At 37.9% G+C, this 17131-nt stretch overlaps 2 protein-coding genes across 2 annotated transcripts in view; one reads left to right on the top strand and one right to left on the bottom strand.

Moving 5' to 3' along the window:
• Positions 1 to 17131, top strand: part of MOXD1 (monooxygenase DBH like 1) — a 73392-nt gene that overhangs the window by 18275 nt on the left and 37986 nt on the right. Inside the window, exons 2-4 of the mRNA XM_028509330.2 lie at positions 10 to 156; positions 1828 to 1995; positions 2127 to 2210. Coding sequence (XP_028365131.1) covers positions 10 to 156; positions 1828 to 1995; positions 2127 to 2210 — 399 coding nt within the window. The remainder of the gene's footprint in view (positions 1 to 9; positions 157 to 1827; positions 1996 to 2126; positions 2211 to 17131) is intronic.
• On the bottom strand, positions 7896 to 8113 carry LOC114494311 (thymosin beta-4-like). Its single transcript, XM_036024735.1, has one exon. The coding sequence runs from the start codon at positions 8041 to 8043 to the stop codon at positions 7909 to 7911; it is 135 nt and encodes a 44-aa protein (XP_035880628.1). The 5' UTR covers positions 8044 to 8113; the 3' UTR covers positions 7896 to 7908.

The following is a 17131-nucleotide window of genomic DNA, read 5'->3' as shown; positions in this document are numbered from 1 at the left end:
TTTCCACAGGATTATTTTACAAGTGCAAACAGAGACTTGAAAAGAGACCCTCAGCAAGACTACCACCTGGAATACGCCATGGAAAACAGCACACACACAGTGATTGAATTTACCCGAGAACTGCACACATGTGACGTGAATGACAAGACTATAACGGTAAGGAGCGTCCAAGCGAGGGCTTGCATGAAGAAGTTGTGGTGTCACACTTACAGTTGTGAAATCCCTTACAGGATAAAAGGAACAAATATTTAAAAATAACCTTTGATGACAAAGTCACGGAGTTTTGGGGGGAATATTCTTGAATTCTCTTTACAAGCCACACACACACAAATCTAAAACTATAAGCACCAATAAGGCAGTTTTTGTGTTAATGTAAAATTCTGAGGAGCTGTTTAAAGTGTGTATGATTTGACTTACAAAAGCCTTTAAGCTTCTTCTCTGTGATGTTTGAAAACAGACAATAGATAATGATAGGAAGAAATGTATTACAGGAGAGAGAAGTATGATAGTGAATATAATTCATCAGATTTGTAACTGATGCATCTGATGCATCAAGATGAATAGTAAACTAATTAAAATTGCCTATCAACATATTATACAAAATTTCTTATTGTTAGAACTCATACAAAAGGTAATGCTTCATGCAGATGCAAACTTAATATTTAGAGACTTTATAATTGATGTGGGACTTTGGAAATTTCCACAGATTTCTTAGATCAAGTTCACTTTGTATGGACCAATAAAATTATCTCCTCTATTTAGTGTATCAAAGCTTTAAAAATAGGAATATAAAAATCTAAAGCTGTTTTAACATTCAGCTTAAAGAATAAAAGAGGAAAAAAAACATGCAAAGACATGGATCTTTTTTATGTAACATACAGTGCAATTATACTTTAATTGGAGTAATAATTATAGTCATTTGACTTATTAAGAAAGAATATAGCATTTAAAATAAATAGCTTTTGCTTTATTGTTTATTTCCAAAGTTCTTATTACAAAGATGTGGCAAGGACACCTTTATCTGTGGGAGGACTGAACCATTTATTTACACCCCAGCAAACCCTCCATTGTGTCCCCTCATCTTTGGGCAATCTCTCTTAATTGCCAAGTGGGAGCCAATCTCACCTGGCAATACTTCTCCTAGTTGGGATACGGCAGTTCATCTGATTTGTAACTGATTCACATCAGCGAGCTTCTAAAATCAAGATGACTAGTAGCCCGATTCCTTAGTAAGTCCCAGGATTCATAAAATGACTATTAGATAAATTCAAGGTTAATACACAAACCCAGCATTAGAAGTTTCTCCTGTGTTTGCCTATTATGTAAGTGCATACACGTGACTTTTCTCTGACCTAGAAACTAATTTTAATTTCCATCTTATTTATTCATTTTCCCTAGAATGTCCATGGCATTAAAACAGGTTTTAGCTTTCCAAAATCCCTGCTGCTTAACAAGAATATTTGCTTGGTAACCAGCAGCCGCTAGTTTGGAGGGTCAGCAGGACGACGACTGGCACTTTCGGCACGCAGGAAAGCACGCCTGCGGTCGGTGTCCTCCGTCCCGCGTCGGAACGCAGGGCATTGCCTGCTGAGAGGCAGCTCTTCCCTCACCCGCCCTCCCGCCCCCAGATACTTGTCTATTTGGGGGGCACGTACTGATTTAATGAGATTTACACAATAAATGTTAGAGACCATATTGAGAATTCCAAATGTTATTATTCTCTTTCCTTCACTTCCATATCTTGCTTTAAATAGAGTTCTTTAAACTCGACTCAGTGGTAAGAGAAATGCTCCCCTGGGACATAACCGTGCGGTGTCTGGTCCCCAGGAGAGCACCATGCGAGTGATCTGGGCCTATCACCGAGAGGATGTGGGAGAAGACGGCCCCAAGTACCACGACTCCAATCGTGGCACCAAGAGTCTGCGGTTACTGAATCCCGAGAAAACCGATGTGCTGTCTGCAGCCACACCATACTTTGACCTGGTAAATCAAGACGTAAGTTTTTTCAGGTTTTATGACTACAGGGGTGGGCTTATTGAAAGTGTGTGAGGGTTTTTACTTGTGGTATTTAATTGTCTGTCAAGAGGATGTGACTTTGTGTTCCTGTCCCCTTTTTATTAAGACAGGTCCTCATCCCAAAGAAAGGTACAGTCTATTGGTGCCAGATGTTTAAGATTCCTGTGTTCCAGGAAAAGCATCATGTAATAAAGGTATGTGACTCACTCACAGGCTAAGCTGAAACTGTATGAGTGGAGGAGAAATTGTTGTTCTTAAATGAAAATGATAAAAAGTATATAGAAATGATTTTCCATTCTTTGAAAGTTATTTAGAAGACAAAGAACTGGCTTATCTGACACACACATTGTCTTAAGTGTCTTTGAGTTTAGGGAGAACGCTGGGATTGCACCCACCCAGTGTTTTGCATTTCTCTCCTAATTTCACACGTTAAATGTGAAAGTTTGAACCTCTAGTTATTTCTCGGACAACACTTCTGCAGTTGCAGTTTTGTAATTTCAATTAAAATAATATATTTATGTATTGATAAATTATATCCACAAAGGTTACATTCCCCACCAAAGTTGTTGGAGAACATCTGCTTCATTGAAAATACTGAATATTCTCATAAAAATAAGAGTTACAGTATTAAAAAAACTAAGAAAAAATTAGTGAATTTCTGCAGAATTTACAAAGTTCAGAATTATGTAGCAAACAAGCCCAGTTTGCCTGTGGCATGTAATTCCCTGCCACTCTCTCAGGGATAGGTGTCCCAAAACTTTTGCCTCCAGTTAATGAATGAGCAAGTATTTTTAAACACTCACAAGTCCTTGGCTTTGTGCCAGGAATTTCCTGGCAGTTCCAGTGGCTGAAGATATCCATTGTCTTAACCTGCAGGGGGATTGCAGGAGTCAGGACCAAGACACAAGGAAGAATAAGACAGAGTAGTCTTTATCAAGACTACTTAGTCTTTAAGTAGTGTTTATCAAATACTGGAAACCAGGCACGGCCAACTCTTTGTGATCCCTCAGGCTGTGCAATGAAACAGTGTGGATGTGAGAAAACAGCAAACTTATAGATTCTGGAATTTAGAGGAAAATATGTGGGTTTGATGTGCAGGTCGACTCTTTAATTAGCTATGCGTCTCAGGTAAGCCGCTCTGCGGTGCACGCGCGCTGCAGGCCCTGAGTGCCCCATCTGTCAAAGGCGGTCAGTCGTAGCACTCAGGCCACCAACCTCAACACGTTCTGGCAGAGGTGGAAACACTGAGGACATTCTACGAAGTGACTTAAATTTGTTAATTTCTAATAGATTTGTCCAGTGGCACAGATCTGCTTTTCATTTACAGAATGACTCATCACTACTTCGAGAGGTTAGGGCAGCAGGTTAAGAAAATGTTTATTGAATTAGTAAGTTGTCCTAAATATTTGTGGAACATTTTGGTAATCAGGAGACACCAGCAATAGGACTACACATGAGTCCTTTACCCCCATGCAATGTAACTTTCTATTTCTCACACATAAAAAGGGAATGCAAGGCCTACCTTTACGTATTGATACAGTGCCTACGTCCTTATATGCAGGAAAAGCTTTCCTCAGAAAGAGAATGTTAGAATTATATATACTGTGAGTCGTATATTACTGTGTGCCATTGCAATACATTTAATTGGAACCTGCGTGAAGGGGCATATATAAAACCAGGTTCAGAAATAAAACCGAATGTTTCCCAAAATAGGTCCTTGATTCATAGTTCAGCAAATGTTAATTGATTGGCTGCAAAGTCCTAAATCACTTACCCTAATGCCTTTATAGTCTCGTCGTTATTAATGCTAACAACAAAATTGAATGAAATAAAAATAACTGCCTACACTTAAGGGAGGGCAGTGCATATCCTGACCCTCCACGTAGGCCTTTTGCTTGGTACCTCACCCAAGAATTCTTCGCTAGATTTCCCATCACAGCAACATCCTAGTAACACTCAGACATGTGGGCATCTGTTACGTAGCAGTGTGCTTAGACTTAAGTACTTTTGGGCCTACATTACAGTCTTCACTGTGTACCAAGAGGGATGTCAGTGACTGGAAAGGCTTTGGAACATTTTGCCCTGCCTGGCGGTCTATAAAAGGGTGAAAGTTTTTTACTCCAGCAACGGGGATTTGAGGGAAGGGCAGAAGGTCTGAAACAAGCTTTTGTTTCTGTGGGGCAGAGGGTCGGTGGCTAGATTTTAAAATTCTATTATTATTTAAGAATACCACTTATAAAAAATGTCTGAGCTTGTTAAATCCTAAAACATTTTCAAGTTCATTAAATATTATGAAACATTTAACTTGAAAATGAATTCAAATAGGATGATATACAAAAAGAACAAGAAAGTTTTTGGGGAAAATAAATTCAAAACATTTAGGTTATATAACTTCTGAGTTTTAATTTGCAGCTTATGGCAGTTTACAGTAATTTAAATAAGTTTCTGTGGTAGAATTCATAGATCTAGAACTTCTCCTAAAATTGTCTCATTTTTTGTTCTCTTTTCCTTAATAGAGATGATTTCTAAAATGTAAGAAAAGTACATCTCTTTTTCATAGAATCAAAAAGACTCCTATGCTGTGAAAAGCCATCAGCTAAATGCTTCTCCTTATCCCTTAGTTTATGTCCCACAAATCGCTGCATCAAAAACCACAGGTCTCTGAATTGAACAAGTGGCACTTTCTCAGAATAAAGAATTTTGCCTTTACATTGTATGTTATTCTCAGTGAATTTTAAGAACATATTGATTATGGTAGTTTTCCGAGAAACCAACTGTATTGTCTCCACTCTATTTCACACACAAAAAAGGTTTGTAAAAATTTAAATGTTAACAGTACTAGCTAATATACACTTCGTAGTTGTAATAGGTCTAAAGATAGCAGATAAAAACTTGTTGTCTTGATCGTGAAAATATTTAATGGAATGGCTAAAGTTAAAAATGTTAGTTACATTTTTATTTAAATTTTAATCATGTAATCATAAAAATATTTACTACTAAAAGTATGACATATGGTAAATAATTTCTAAAATTATAAAATAACAAAGATAAATACTTTCATCTGCTGTATAGATGGGCTTCCAATAAAACTATTTATTGGTGGTTCCAATTCACTTGTGATTCCAGTTTATTGACTTGTATTTTGATCTTTGCAAAGATGTTTAAAACTGTGACTTGAAAATGTTTGTGTCATCAGATGATAGCATATCACACTTGCAGACTGATATGGAGACTGTGAAGAAGAAGATTCTTGGTAATTTATATTAAAACCACACTTCTCATATGAGGTCATCTCTGTCTCTGTCTGTCTTGAGACCCACTGTCTAGCCCATCTCTTCACGTTTAAACATGACCTTAGTTATGTTTTGCCAAATATGTGCCTTTACCCTAAATTTGAAATTTGGGGGCTGGAGGGAGGAAGTGAGTCTTTCCACTTTCTTCATCAATGGTAATATCATTATCACCTACCAGTAATGATGAGGTATACTCTGCTAGAAGCTGGGATTATCAATTGGTTTAACACACTCCTTTGAGGATAATTGTCAGGAAACCCTCAAAGATAAATACCTCATTTATCTGTTTAAGCTTGATGTGTCTTATTCAACTTAATAAATAGTTGTTGGTGGCCCATTATGTTAAAGAGGAAAAAAAGAAAAATAGCCAGACCGAATCATCATTTCTTAGTCACCTCTTCTTACAGGACTGGCTCCCTGATAGGGAAGCAGTAAGCTTCACAGTGTCAAGTTCTGCGCTCTGAGGGGCAGGTTTGAATCTTTTCTTTCCATTATTAGTATTTTATCTGTGGGAAAGTTTAATGTCATCCACAGCTTAACTTTATCATTCAAATGGAAATGATAGCTTCTTTGTATGATTATTTGTGCTAAAGATTCAATGTCAGTTTTTTACAAAAATTGTTAGCACTTAGCACAGTATCTGACACAAAAAAACTCTTAATAAGCCCAACTGCTACTGTTAGGCCATTTGCTTTCCATGTTGCATTCTGAATGACTTTTCATTGAAAACTGCCCTTTAGGGAGGAGGCCCAGGAGAGAATAGAACATCATGCTAAAAGGTTAACCACTGCTGAGTTTTTTGAGAGAGGATTACTTTTATTGTGACCTCGAGGAAATTATTTACTTCCTTGCACCTCAGTTTTTCTTATCTGGAAAACAGGCATAATAGTTCTTACCTAAGAGGGTTCTCATGACTATTAAATGAATAACAGGAGTTTAATATTTGTAAGTACTTAAAACAGGGTCTGGCACACAGTTTTTGTTAAATAGAACAATTAAATAAAATTATGTAAGTCACTAGCAATACACAGTTGTTAATCTGTTGATCATCTTGTTACGTCTCTTGGTTGCTGAGGAATCCCAAACCAGCCAACACTTTGGAGACAGAGTTTCAAATAAAACCATGCATGTCACTCATTTCATTTAGGAAGACCATCCTGAGAACTCCCTGCTCTGGAGAAACCTGGAGTTCAGGTGAACAAAACACTGTCAATCATTGTCTTCATCGACACAAGCAGGAAGGAAAGAAAATACTATGCTTTAAACTTGCTGCTGAACAGAACATCTTTCTTGCCATGAAATTAGATGCTGCTTTTTTTCCCCTGTTGGTGGCATTTGTGAATGTGAATGATTTACTTGGGGAATGTTTCCTAGGACAAGAAAATCAAAGCATAATTGTCATTGAATAACCATGAAATGTTTTTGAAGCCAGAGTATAGCCTTGAAATGGTCATTCAAAAGTTGCTTTTTTTGTACTAGGCACATAGCAGGAACATGTGACTTTATGTATGATGGTGAATGGACATTGCAGCCCAGCCCCATTTCTCTGTGATGTTCATGCCACCCTCCCCCTATTCTTTTTATTGAAAGGACACCATCAAATGCAGAATTTTAGCATTGATGAAATGTCAGGTGTAACAGGGAGTTTCTATTTCTGAAAGTGTGTAAGATTTCAGGATTAAACTGAGTCAGTTGTGGGTATTCTTAATTTTAAACTACATGCTTTGACACCTATTTAGAATTATTCCTTTCTTGTTAATATATTCTTCCTTTTTCTTCCCCTGAGATATTTCAAAGTATACTTTAATTGAAGTGGTTTTCCCCCTAATGGAAATGGCTCCTTGGTTTGTTATCAGAATGCATCTCTGCAGACTCTTCTCTTTAATTCTCATTCTCTTTTCACGTGTTCACCTTCTGTTTCCCTTTATTATGTGGCAGACTAGTAGGGGTTTGCTATCGATGGCTGACTGAATGGTGGGTTTATGTTTTTACCCATTTCCATTCTAATGGTGTAGCCTTTTTTTTTTAGCTTACTGATATTTCCTATTTATCTTTTACTAATTTAATATTTCCTAAAGGCAAATCTATGGATCTTTAGGCAGATTTATTTAGTATTTGAAAGAAACTAACTTTCAAGGGAGGCCTCATGTGAAAATACTTTCCATTCCTTTTAAATATTATGTAACATTTTTTGGTTCTTTTTTCCCCAGGTTTTCAAACTTTTAATTTGCGTATTAAAATTGTGCATTCCAATAATTAAAATCATTTTAACAAAAGAATGGCACTCTGATTAAACTGCATTTTACAGCCTGCAGGACACCTTGGACCAGCTTGGTTTTACCCTAGATTTCACTGTCGTCCCATCCAGCTTCTTCCTCCACCAACATGCAAGTTCTTTTCCTTCCCTGCCAGCCAGAGAGGCAGATGGGAGAGGCAGGTGTGGCCTTCATTGTCAGTAGTTCTGATGTGAAAAGGGGCAGCACAGTCATTTAAACTGATCCAACCTCTTTGCAGCTTACAAGGTTAAACAGCTAAAAAAATAATAAAATAAGAAGGCAATGCTTGTGGAATGTACAGCTTATTGGCGGTGTGGGCCTCATTATGATTTGCCCACTTGCTTCTCCTGTTCAATCCTTTCTTTGGAAGGCAGTGGATTTTTCTCTTGTGTTTCTGTCTTCTTCAATTTCAACTTATCGAATTTCTCAATCTCGGCCATATTGGGTTTATCAGACATGGTTACTGAGGAAGCCAAGGGAGGTGGACGAACAAGAGAAGAATCCAATGTGCTCAGTGACCATCACCAAATCTTTTGGTTGAGTTCTTAATACCGATGCATTACCACTGGCCCCTGTGGTTTGCCATTCATTGACAAAATGAATGAGCCTTGACCTCTAGGGAAAGTTGTACTATAAATTCAAAACAATCCTCTTCTTTGAGAATTTTCCATCCATAGCCCATAAACACCAAAATAAATACACCCTTATATCCAAGCATGTATGAAATTTTGTATATGTTTTATCTACTACAGAAGAGATGAAAATACTTGGCATTTACATGGCTGATACTATAACTTTGGTCAGACATGTTGGTATGAACGCTGCCCCTAACAGTAAGTTGGCTCAAATTAGCACATTGTAAAGACTGTTGACTTAGATGGCTCATTGTTGCAAAGTTCTTTTTCCATCCTCTTGGGTTACATCTATTTCACAGAAACACTGGAGATTGTCTAGCTACTTGGGTGTTCTTAATAGCTACTTGTGGCTACAAGGTAATTGAACTCACTTTGAAAGCATGTCTTTTCATAGAAGTGATTTATTGTTAACTGTCACTAATTAGCTTTCTGACCCTAGAGAAAGTACTTAACCTCTTGCTGGTTCTCAAATTCCTTGCCTGTAAACTAAAGGGACTGGGCCAGATGATTTCAGCTGGCTCTTTTTACTTCTAAATATCTATGACTTGCTGAAAAGTAGAAGTGAAGTCTGTGCGGGGATTTGAGTGCCCTGTAGTCTGAGATCTGGGTATGCTTGCTTCCCAGTGTCCCTGGGTGTGGCAGGGTGGGATGCTCAGGACCTCACTGCCTCCTTGGAAGTTAAAAGGCCCCCTTCTTGAGTGCCTTGGGCATGGACTTTCTTAGCATATGTTCTGCGGCTACATTTCCTCTGTAAATGGGAATAATAATAATAGTATGTATCTCCAATGGTAGCTGTCATTAGTAAGTGAGATACTGTCTGTAGAGTTCTATGTGTTTGGCATGGATTATTAGATAGTTCAGTAAGTACTAGCTATATTCCCAACTCACATTGGTTTCATGTATCTCTAAATCTTAGAAGTAATCTAAATAACATAAATTTAAGTAAATAGATAAATAATCTAAATCTTAGAAATACTCTCATTTTTTATAAAGAATAGAAATTAGAGTGCCAGGGTGGGCAAGATTTGTAGGTTGGTGCAGGGTCCTGGGGAGGCTCTGGAGGGAGGTCAGGGTTGTATCTAACTCTGTTCTTCATTAGCTCAGTGACCTTGGGCAAACTAAATTCTCAGAGCTTGTGTCTTCACTTGTGAAGCAGGGAAAATGATTTCTAGTGAAGATGAAATGAATAGAAGCGGAAACACCTGTTGTATAATAGGCTTGTAATTGCTTGTTTTCTTCTCTCGGTGGGGATTATAGAGATGGACGACTTAAACTTCTTCCAGTATTTTCTCATACTTTGAGAAGGACTGCACTGAAACCAGGGTAGGCCGTAAGTCTCTATTTTATTTTGAAGAAAAGATTCCCTGGGAATTAGATTTCATAGCTTGCTTCCATTGTCCTAAACCAAATGAAATTCAAGCTAATTTCCTCCTGTTCTTGTCTAAGTAAGGATAAAACCCAGCTGGTGGCTATCGTCTGGGAAATATTCTTTTGCATTCCAAGATCAACCATTAGCCTTCCATTCTATGGCATTAAATAATGCCATTTTCAATAGACATGGAAATATGTTTACTTTTTTTGTTCTTTTACACTGAACTCCCTCTCCACGTTAGTATATTTTTTACAGTAGTCCAAAAGGTTGCATGAAAAAATTGAAAAGCATTAGCACATTCATTAATAATTAGCTATTATTATAGCTAATAATTATTAGCTATAAAAATCGGTAAATAGTTTAATCAACATCACTTTTATTGAAAGAGTGCTAAGACATTTATGTTGAATTCTAGATATTGATGGCATAGTGGCATTAATGAAGCATGGTAATATTCAGATATGAATGACTTTTCCTTTCATTCAGGGAAGTATATAGGTACAATAAAATACTTACCTATTTTTTGCCACCTTAATACATTATCTTGTTAGATTTTCACAGCCTCCCACTAGGTAAGTTGAATTACCACCACTTTGTGGGTGAGCATATTGAGGTATGGCATGAATAAGTGACTTGCTTAATGTTACACAGATCACGCGAAACAGGGCTGAGAGTGAACACTGCTTAGCAGAACTGGTGAGCCTTTCTCCACACAATTTCTACTAGCTCAGGCCGTGTGATTTTTCTAGATGTACGTGCTACAAGGAAAAGTCTTTTGTGTGAGAAATGTCTGGCAGCTTATACGCAGCCCCTGGCCCTTTGATGATGCCCCCAGAACCCACAATACTTGTGTGCCCTAGAGAATCAGTGCAGAGACCAAGGGCTGCACGAGCAGATCCCTCCAGAACCGTCCTGAGACACAGTCCCAAGGTGCTGGGAGTGAACTTCAACCCCGTCAGAGGACATCTGAGTACCCAGAGGCCTGCTGTTTTCACTCTGGGGGTTGGACATGCTTGATAACAGGGGGTGACACAGGCAGAGTTCCATTTGTGATTTAGGATTTAAATAAGATCAGAATTAGGATGATTGAGCAAAACATGCATATGGCTACAAAATGTTAAATCTCAGAAATGATGTGGAGAAGGAAGGAACAGGAAATAATTTCAGTGGCAAGAAGGTAGCCTGCTCATCCTGTTGAACACACCTTGTAACATAAGGACCATTGGAACCAATCCTTTTAGCCTATGTTTAAACTGAGTTACAGTCCTCTTTAGAGTTCAGTGGAAATAATAGGAATGACCTATTTTCTTCTCCTTCATTATAACTGTGTGTAAAAAGGGACTTGCGAGAAGAAATACTAACATTTTCATTTGGAAGTTAAATTTTGGCAAAATTCCTATAGAAAAGTACCCTAAAACAAGGACAGGGTAAAACATCCTTGTTGGAAAGGACACTAGAAGTGTTGGCATCTCAGAGTGGCCTAGGGGCCAGACTGGGAGTGTGGGTTGTGGGCCTGCCCTAACCGCTGGTCTGCCGGGCATGCGTGTGGCTGCTTCACTGTGCCTCTCAGGAGACCGAATTCAGTTCTTGCTGATAACATGGGTCAAGACGACAGACCTGTAAAACTGAGAGTTGTTCTAAGTGACCTTTAACCCTTAAAATTCCAAGATGTTACTTACATATTAGAACTGACAAAACTGGAAATTTATACAATAAATATATAAATCAATAACATTTAACAAATAAACTATAATAAAAGGCTTTCCTAAAAATTGTAAAAGAAATAAAGATAGTCTTTGTGTCTGTTCCCATAGGATATAATACACCAATTTTGATATCTGTTTCCAATATTAAAATTATATATTTATTAAAACAAGATGACATCCATTGATTCCCTTTTGATGCAACAATGAAATATTTAATAGTTTTTATGAATGGATATTTCAGTAATAGGTATAAAATATATATGTAGTGGAAACTCACTCTTAATAAGTGAGATATTTACCATTCTAGTTAATAAAACTCATATATCAAAAGATAGTTTTATATAACCAAGTCAAGTTATAAAAGGCTGCACAGTTGTAATTTTTACAATAGCAAGCCTCTTGATGCATTTAAAATGTATGTACTTCTATAAAAAATTAAAATTATATATGAATTTAACAATACATCTATTTTTACGAAGAAAAGTATTACACTCACAAGTCAAAAGCATTATAGTTGACCCTTGATTTTTTTGAGTCACTGTTATTTTTCTTATTCCTAACTTAAGGCACATATTAGAGTCTTCTGAAAAGAATCTTTAGGCTTGGTGTCAAAGCCCCTTTGCTGGTGTTGGTCATTGCTATCTTTTGGAAAAGTTATCGAAGTGATTTTAATACGAACTCTGTGATTCAGAATCACTGTTTTATACTTACTAAGATTTCCCAGGAGACTGTTTTTAAGTTATATTTCATAGCACCTAGTAAAATATCCTTTATATTAAGCATCATCAATACACATTTTTTGAGTAATACACTGCTCAACTAATGTAAAAACTGAACACACATTGAACACCAACTATAAGATACACTGTTAGTTGTCTGAACTTGAAGAAGATTTAAGCAGTTTATGGTCTTGAGACGGTTTATTCCTTGATGCATTGCATATTTCTTTGTGGAAGTGGAGAAGCAAAAAACACCAGCTGTTTTCCTGGAGCTGCAGCTGACTTTCATTATAAAATTTCAACATGAACTAATTCAGATATAAGGGATACTTTCTTTTATGAAGGGGAAAAGATTTATGTTCTAGTGAAATATATACATCAAAGCTAACTCTATACATTACTGTTTATAATGTAATGGACCCATTTTAGAAATTGTATACTGAAGGCCACCTTGCTCATTCTAAATGCCTTCCTTTACCAATAAAGAGGGATCTTGTCACCACTGAAATCTTACTGAATTGCTCTGCGTGGAATTTTAGATATTAAGTGGAGGCAAGACCATGTAAATAACTGTTAATAAGTACTATGTAGATGCTACCCATAGCCTCTCAGGCTTTAGCTTAATGTGAGGAAGTCCTGAGAATGCAGGAAAGGCACTTGGTTTGTGATATGTTTCAGAAATCAGATGTGTACTTGATACACTGTGTACTCGTATTTTAAGCAGCTGGAAAAATCCTTTCCCACTACCTCTGAATCACAATGAAGAATGAATCAATGAGTGTCCAGTGAGTGTCTGCTTTGGATAGTGCTCAGCGCTATGTCTTTTGTCAGATACAAGGCATATAAGTCATAGCGTCTCTCCTCCAAGGACCTCCCATAGATGGGGAGAAGGGGTGCACACATGAACAATAGAGGCAAACACTGGTGTCAAAGCACATCGTAGAGGCAAAAAGAAAGGAGCCAGCAGTGAAGGGCAGTCTTGTGCCACATGGGAAGAATAACTTGGGGGAAATACAACTAGGTGGATCTTAGACACGTGTGGTGAGGACAGTTAGGAGGCAACTTCTCTGTTTATATGCTTAAGTGCCAGTAAAACCAGAGGGTAAGACAACATTTATTGAGAGCCTTGTGCAGTTTGTGCACCATCAGCCTTTTCAAAGTCAGCCTTTACAGGAAGCAGGTAGTATTACCCTCACTGTACGCATGAGGATGCTGAAGCCCAGGGAGATTCAGTAACTTGCCCGATACAGATCATTTTCTTGTTCATGTGTATTTCCCTGAGGAAGATAGTCTATTCTAAAAATAAACATGAATGACCACTTTTGCTGGTTTAACCTCAAACTAAGACTTTTAGGTCTGTGGAAAAACACAGGGAAGTAAGAATCGAGATTCATTGTTAAAGTGCTGAATTATTACATATTGGTTTGTGCGGAAGCTCCATCTGGTCCCACATGTGGCAAACAATACTTGATGTCACAACCAGCATCTGCTCGTGCTAGAGCCAACCAGCAGCTGCTGGCTGAACTTTGAATCCATAGTCTAGTTATGTCAGATTAGAATGCAGAATCCCCGCAGTGACTTGTTGTCAGGGCAACTGCATTTTTTGATCAGAGAATGCCTCATCCATCCCAAAGCCCCTAGTGTGAAATGCTGAAAGGGACTGCAGACTGCGGCGGCGTCTGGTACCTAGACGGGGTCACTGATTTTATCTTGAATGATACCATTGTGTCGCTTTATCCCGGGACATGAATTTACCCGTTCTGCTTGATGGTGACACTCTGACAAGTTGCGTCATACTCTCCGGAATGGAAATCAAGGCTACCTCTTAATTGCACACATATGCAGATAACCATTTAGTTCTTTCAAGAAAAGCTGCAGGCAGCTCCTCAGAGGAGCTGGCCTTGCGGTTCTTGTGTAAATGAAGGCGTCTTCTCTAGTGCTCTAGTCACTTCCAGTGACTTAACTGTAGTTTGTTGGACGTCCATTCCCATTGTCAATGTCAGTCACATTTTCTTCATAGTTTAAATGTGTTTAATGTGTGTGGGATTCTTCGTAGAAGAGGTTTGTATCATTTAATTTTTTGTTTTATTGAAACGTGGGTCTAATAAGATCTATCTCAAAAGATTATTTATTTACCGCAGTTATGGCCCAAGATTTGAAAAAAAATACTGTTTAAAACCACCCTCTAAAGATGTATGCTTCTTGTAAATATAAAAAAACCCATAGGTTTTCTAAAATCATCTTCAATAATGAAATTGGGTGCTTTCTGCCTAATAGCTCATTTTTAACTCCGTGGTTTCAAGGCAAAATCCGTTCTTTTGGACGGAAATGGAACACAGGTTTCTCATCACAACAACGGGCGTATTCAATGACAGGTCATGACACTGATTGCTGTGATCTTGGCATCAGTACATACCTGCATAAGATGGAAATAACAGTTCCTTTCTTAAGATTGATTACTCTGAAAGTGCTTTAAAAATACAGAGTTCTAAAAGCACTGTCGATTGCTCATTCTGTACGCGTTTTACGCACTGCTGACGCCGTTTTGCAGGTGCAGACACGGGGGCTCAGAACAGCTCTTCCTTCCTAGTGTCACAGAGTATTAAGTGTTATAAAACCCTAAAACCTGTATGGCTTTGTTGACCAGTGGCACCCCAATAAACCCCATAAAGAATATCATTTACTTAGTCTAGCAGAGGGGACTGGCACAGTTTATGTAACTTCCACGAGACTAAATTGGGAGAGCCCTGTCTTCCTGGTCACCCAGAGCAGGTTTCAATCCCAGCACGCTCATTTACCGTCTGTGTGACCTCGGTCGTTGCCTACAGAACTTGGAATCTCCGTTTTCTTATTGGTAAAATGGAGATGCTATCTATTCTACTCACAGGTTACTGTGAAAATTATTTGAAAATGGTTATAAAGCACCTGAGGCATGATAGATGTGAAATATTATGATTCTGTAGTAGCTTTTATTCTTTACTCTGACACTCTAAACCTTCTGTTTGCTTTTGTCAAGAGTCTCCTCCATGGTTACAGAAAATTAAGGCTACTAAAAATAACTGCCTTTCTCATCCAGGTAATTAATTGAAACTAGGATTCAAATTTAGGTCATAAATCCCAAATTGCTGTTAATTGTATCTCTCAACATATAAAATATAAGACAATATCAAGGCAAAAGTTTACCCAAGATTTACATCCCTTTCTACTCTGTCATCTTTAAATAATCTATAATAAAATAACTTTTCAAGTTTTGGAAAAAGCTCTTACTTATGTGTAATTATCTAGTATACCAGAGCAGTTGTGACACTCACTTTGATTTCATTAACTTTTTGAGACATTAAAAAGAGGGAACCACTGAAATACATTTGTTTACATCCAACTGGATTTTCTATGGTATATTAGTCCTTTTGTAACTTAAGGTTACTATTTTTACTGCCTTAGCTTTTTTATTTCTATACTCACTTTTAAGATAAAGCTTAGTTTTCATTAAGACCTGGCCTGCCAAATCCATCTTACTTGTCATGTAAGATGGGCTCTCATTGCAAAAAGTCACGAGTCACAATTGAATAAATTTACAAGGTTAGAGAACTACGGTAAGTTTTTTTTAAATGATAAACAGGAAATGTCAGTACTCGAGTAATATTTTCCATTCATATAGCAACTAAAATTTTTCAACACATTGGTCTCCCTGAACTCTCAGTTCTCTGTCCTTAACTGAGGGAGAATGCCAGGTTCCGCTGGGGTGGCCACTTCCTGTGCAACAGCCTGGGCACTTTCTGCAGGTGGTAAGCTGAGGAAATCATAGGACTGATCTCATCCATTCCTCATTTCTCAGAGAAATCTCTGAGATATGTTCACTCTCCTTTTTCGCTCCATGTCCACTGTCTTGAGACACTGCTCAACACCATTATGCATTAAGGGAGCACAAATTAAAACCACACTGGACTGGGCTACCACTTCTATGAAGAGCTGTATGAAAATTAAAAGGTTGGCAAGATGTGGAGTAACTGAAACTTGAACACACTGTGGATGGGAATATAAAGTGGTGCCACCACTTTGAAAAACCATTTGGAAGTTTTTAAAATAATTAAACATGTGCTACCATGTATTTCAGCAATTTTATCATTTTTTATGTATCCAAGTGTAATGAGAGCATATGTCCATACAGAGACTTGTAAACAAGAGTATGCATAGCAGCTTTATTGGTAATAGCCAAAATTGTAGACACAGCCCAAATGTGTATTAATAGGTGAATGGACAGACATACAATGGGACACTACACAACAATAAAAAACAATGAAATACTGATACACAAAACCAACATGGATTAATCGGAAAATACTTATGTTGAGTGAAACTAGCCAGACAAAACAAATTATATGTTTGGTTGGACTCGCTCAAGAAACCAGACGGATGCAGCGAGCTAAGGAGAGCAGGGTTTATTAGCAGGGAATTAGAGGGAAAGTGGAAAAGAGGAAAGTGGGGCCAACCAAGGGAGGTTGGGGAGCCAGCCAAGGGAGGTTGGGAGTTGCTTGGTTGTTCTTAGATCAGGGTTTTTAAATGCAACAACCTGTGGTTGGAGTTTTAGAGTCTGATTGGCTGGAGCTGGTTGCTGGGTGAATGCTGCATCTGTTATGCCAGATAAGCCAACCCCAGACCATAATCATCCTGGGTAGGGTCTGCAGGCAGCTTCCCACGGTGCCATTTTTCGCCTGTTGATTTTCATTCCCAGGCAGGGCCTAGATCTAACCATGTGTAACAATGATTCCATTTCTTAAATAAAATTCTAGAAAATGTAAGTAATCTATAGTGGAAAGAAGCCATTGAGTGGTTTCCTGGGGATGATGATAGATTAAAGAGGGAAGATAGTGAGAGATTTCCAAGGGGTACAGGGAAACTTTGGTGGGTAATGGGGATATATATATATCCCCATTCAATATCTTGATTGTTATGGCTTATGAGTATGCAGCTGTGTCAAAACATCAAATTTTGTGCTTTAAAGATATGCAGTTTAGTGTATGTCAATTACACTTTAATAAAAGTGGGGGGAAAGTTGCCTTGGAGAAGTTGGAGGTCAGAATGATATTTTCACATTCAATAATTCTCCCTTAAAC

This window comes from Phyllostomus discolor, chromosome 4, assembly GCF_004126475.2.
Source record: "Phyllostomus discolor isolate MPI-MPIP mPhyDis1 chromosome 4, mPhyDis1.pri.v3, whole genome shotgun sequence".
Classification (NCBI taxonomy): Eukaryota; Metazoa; Chordata; class Mammalia; order Chiroptera; family Phyllostomidae; genus Phyllostomus; species Phyllostomus discolor.
Note: the sequence above shows the minus strand (reverse complement) of the source record. Positions and strands in the feature narration are given on the sequence as shown.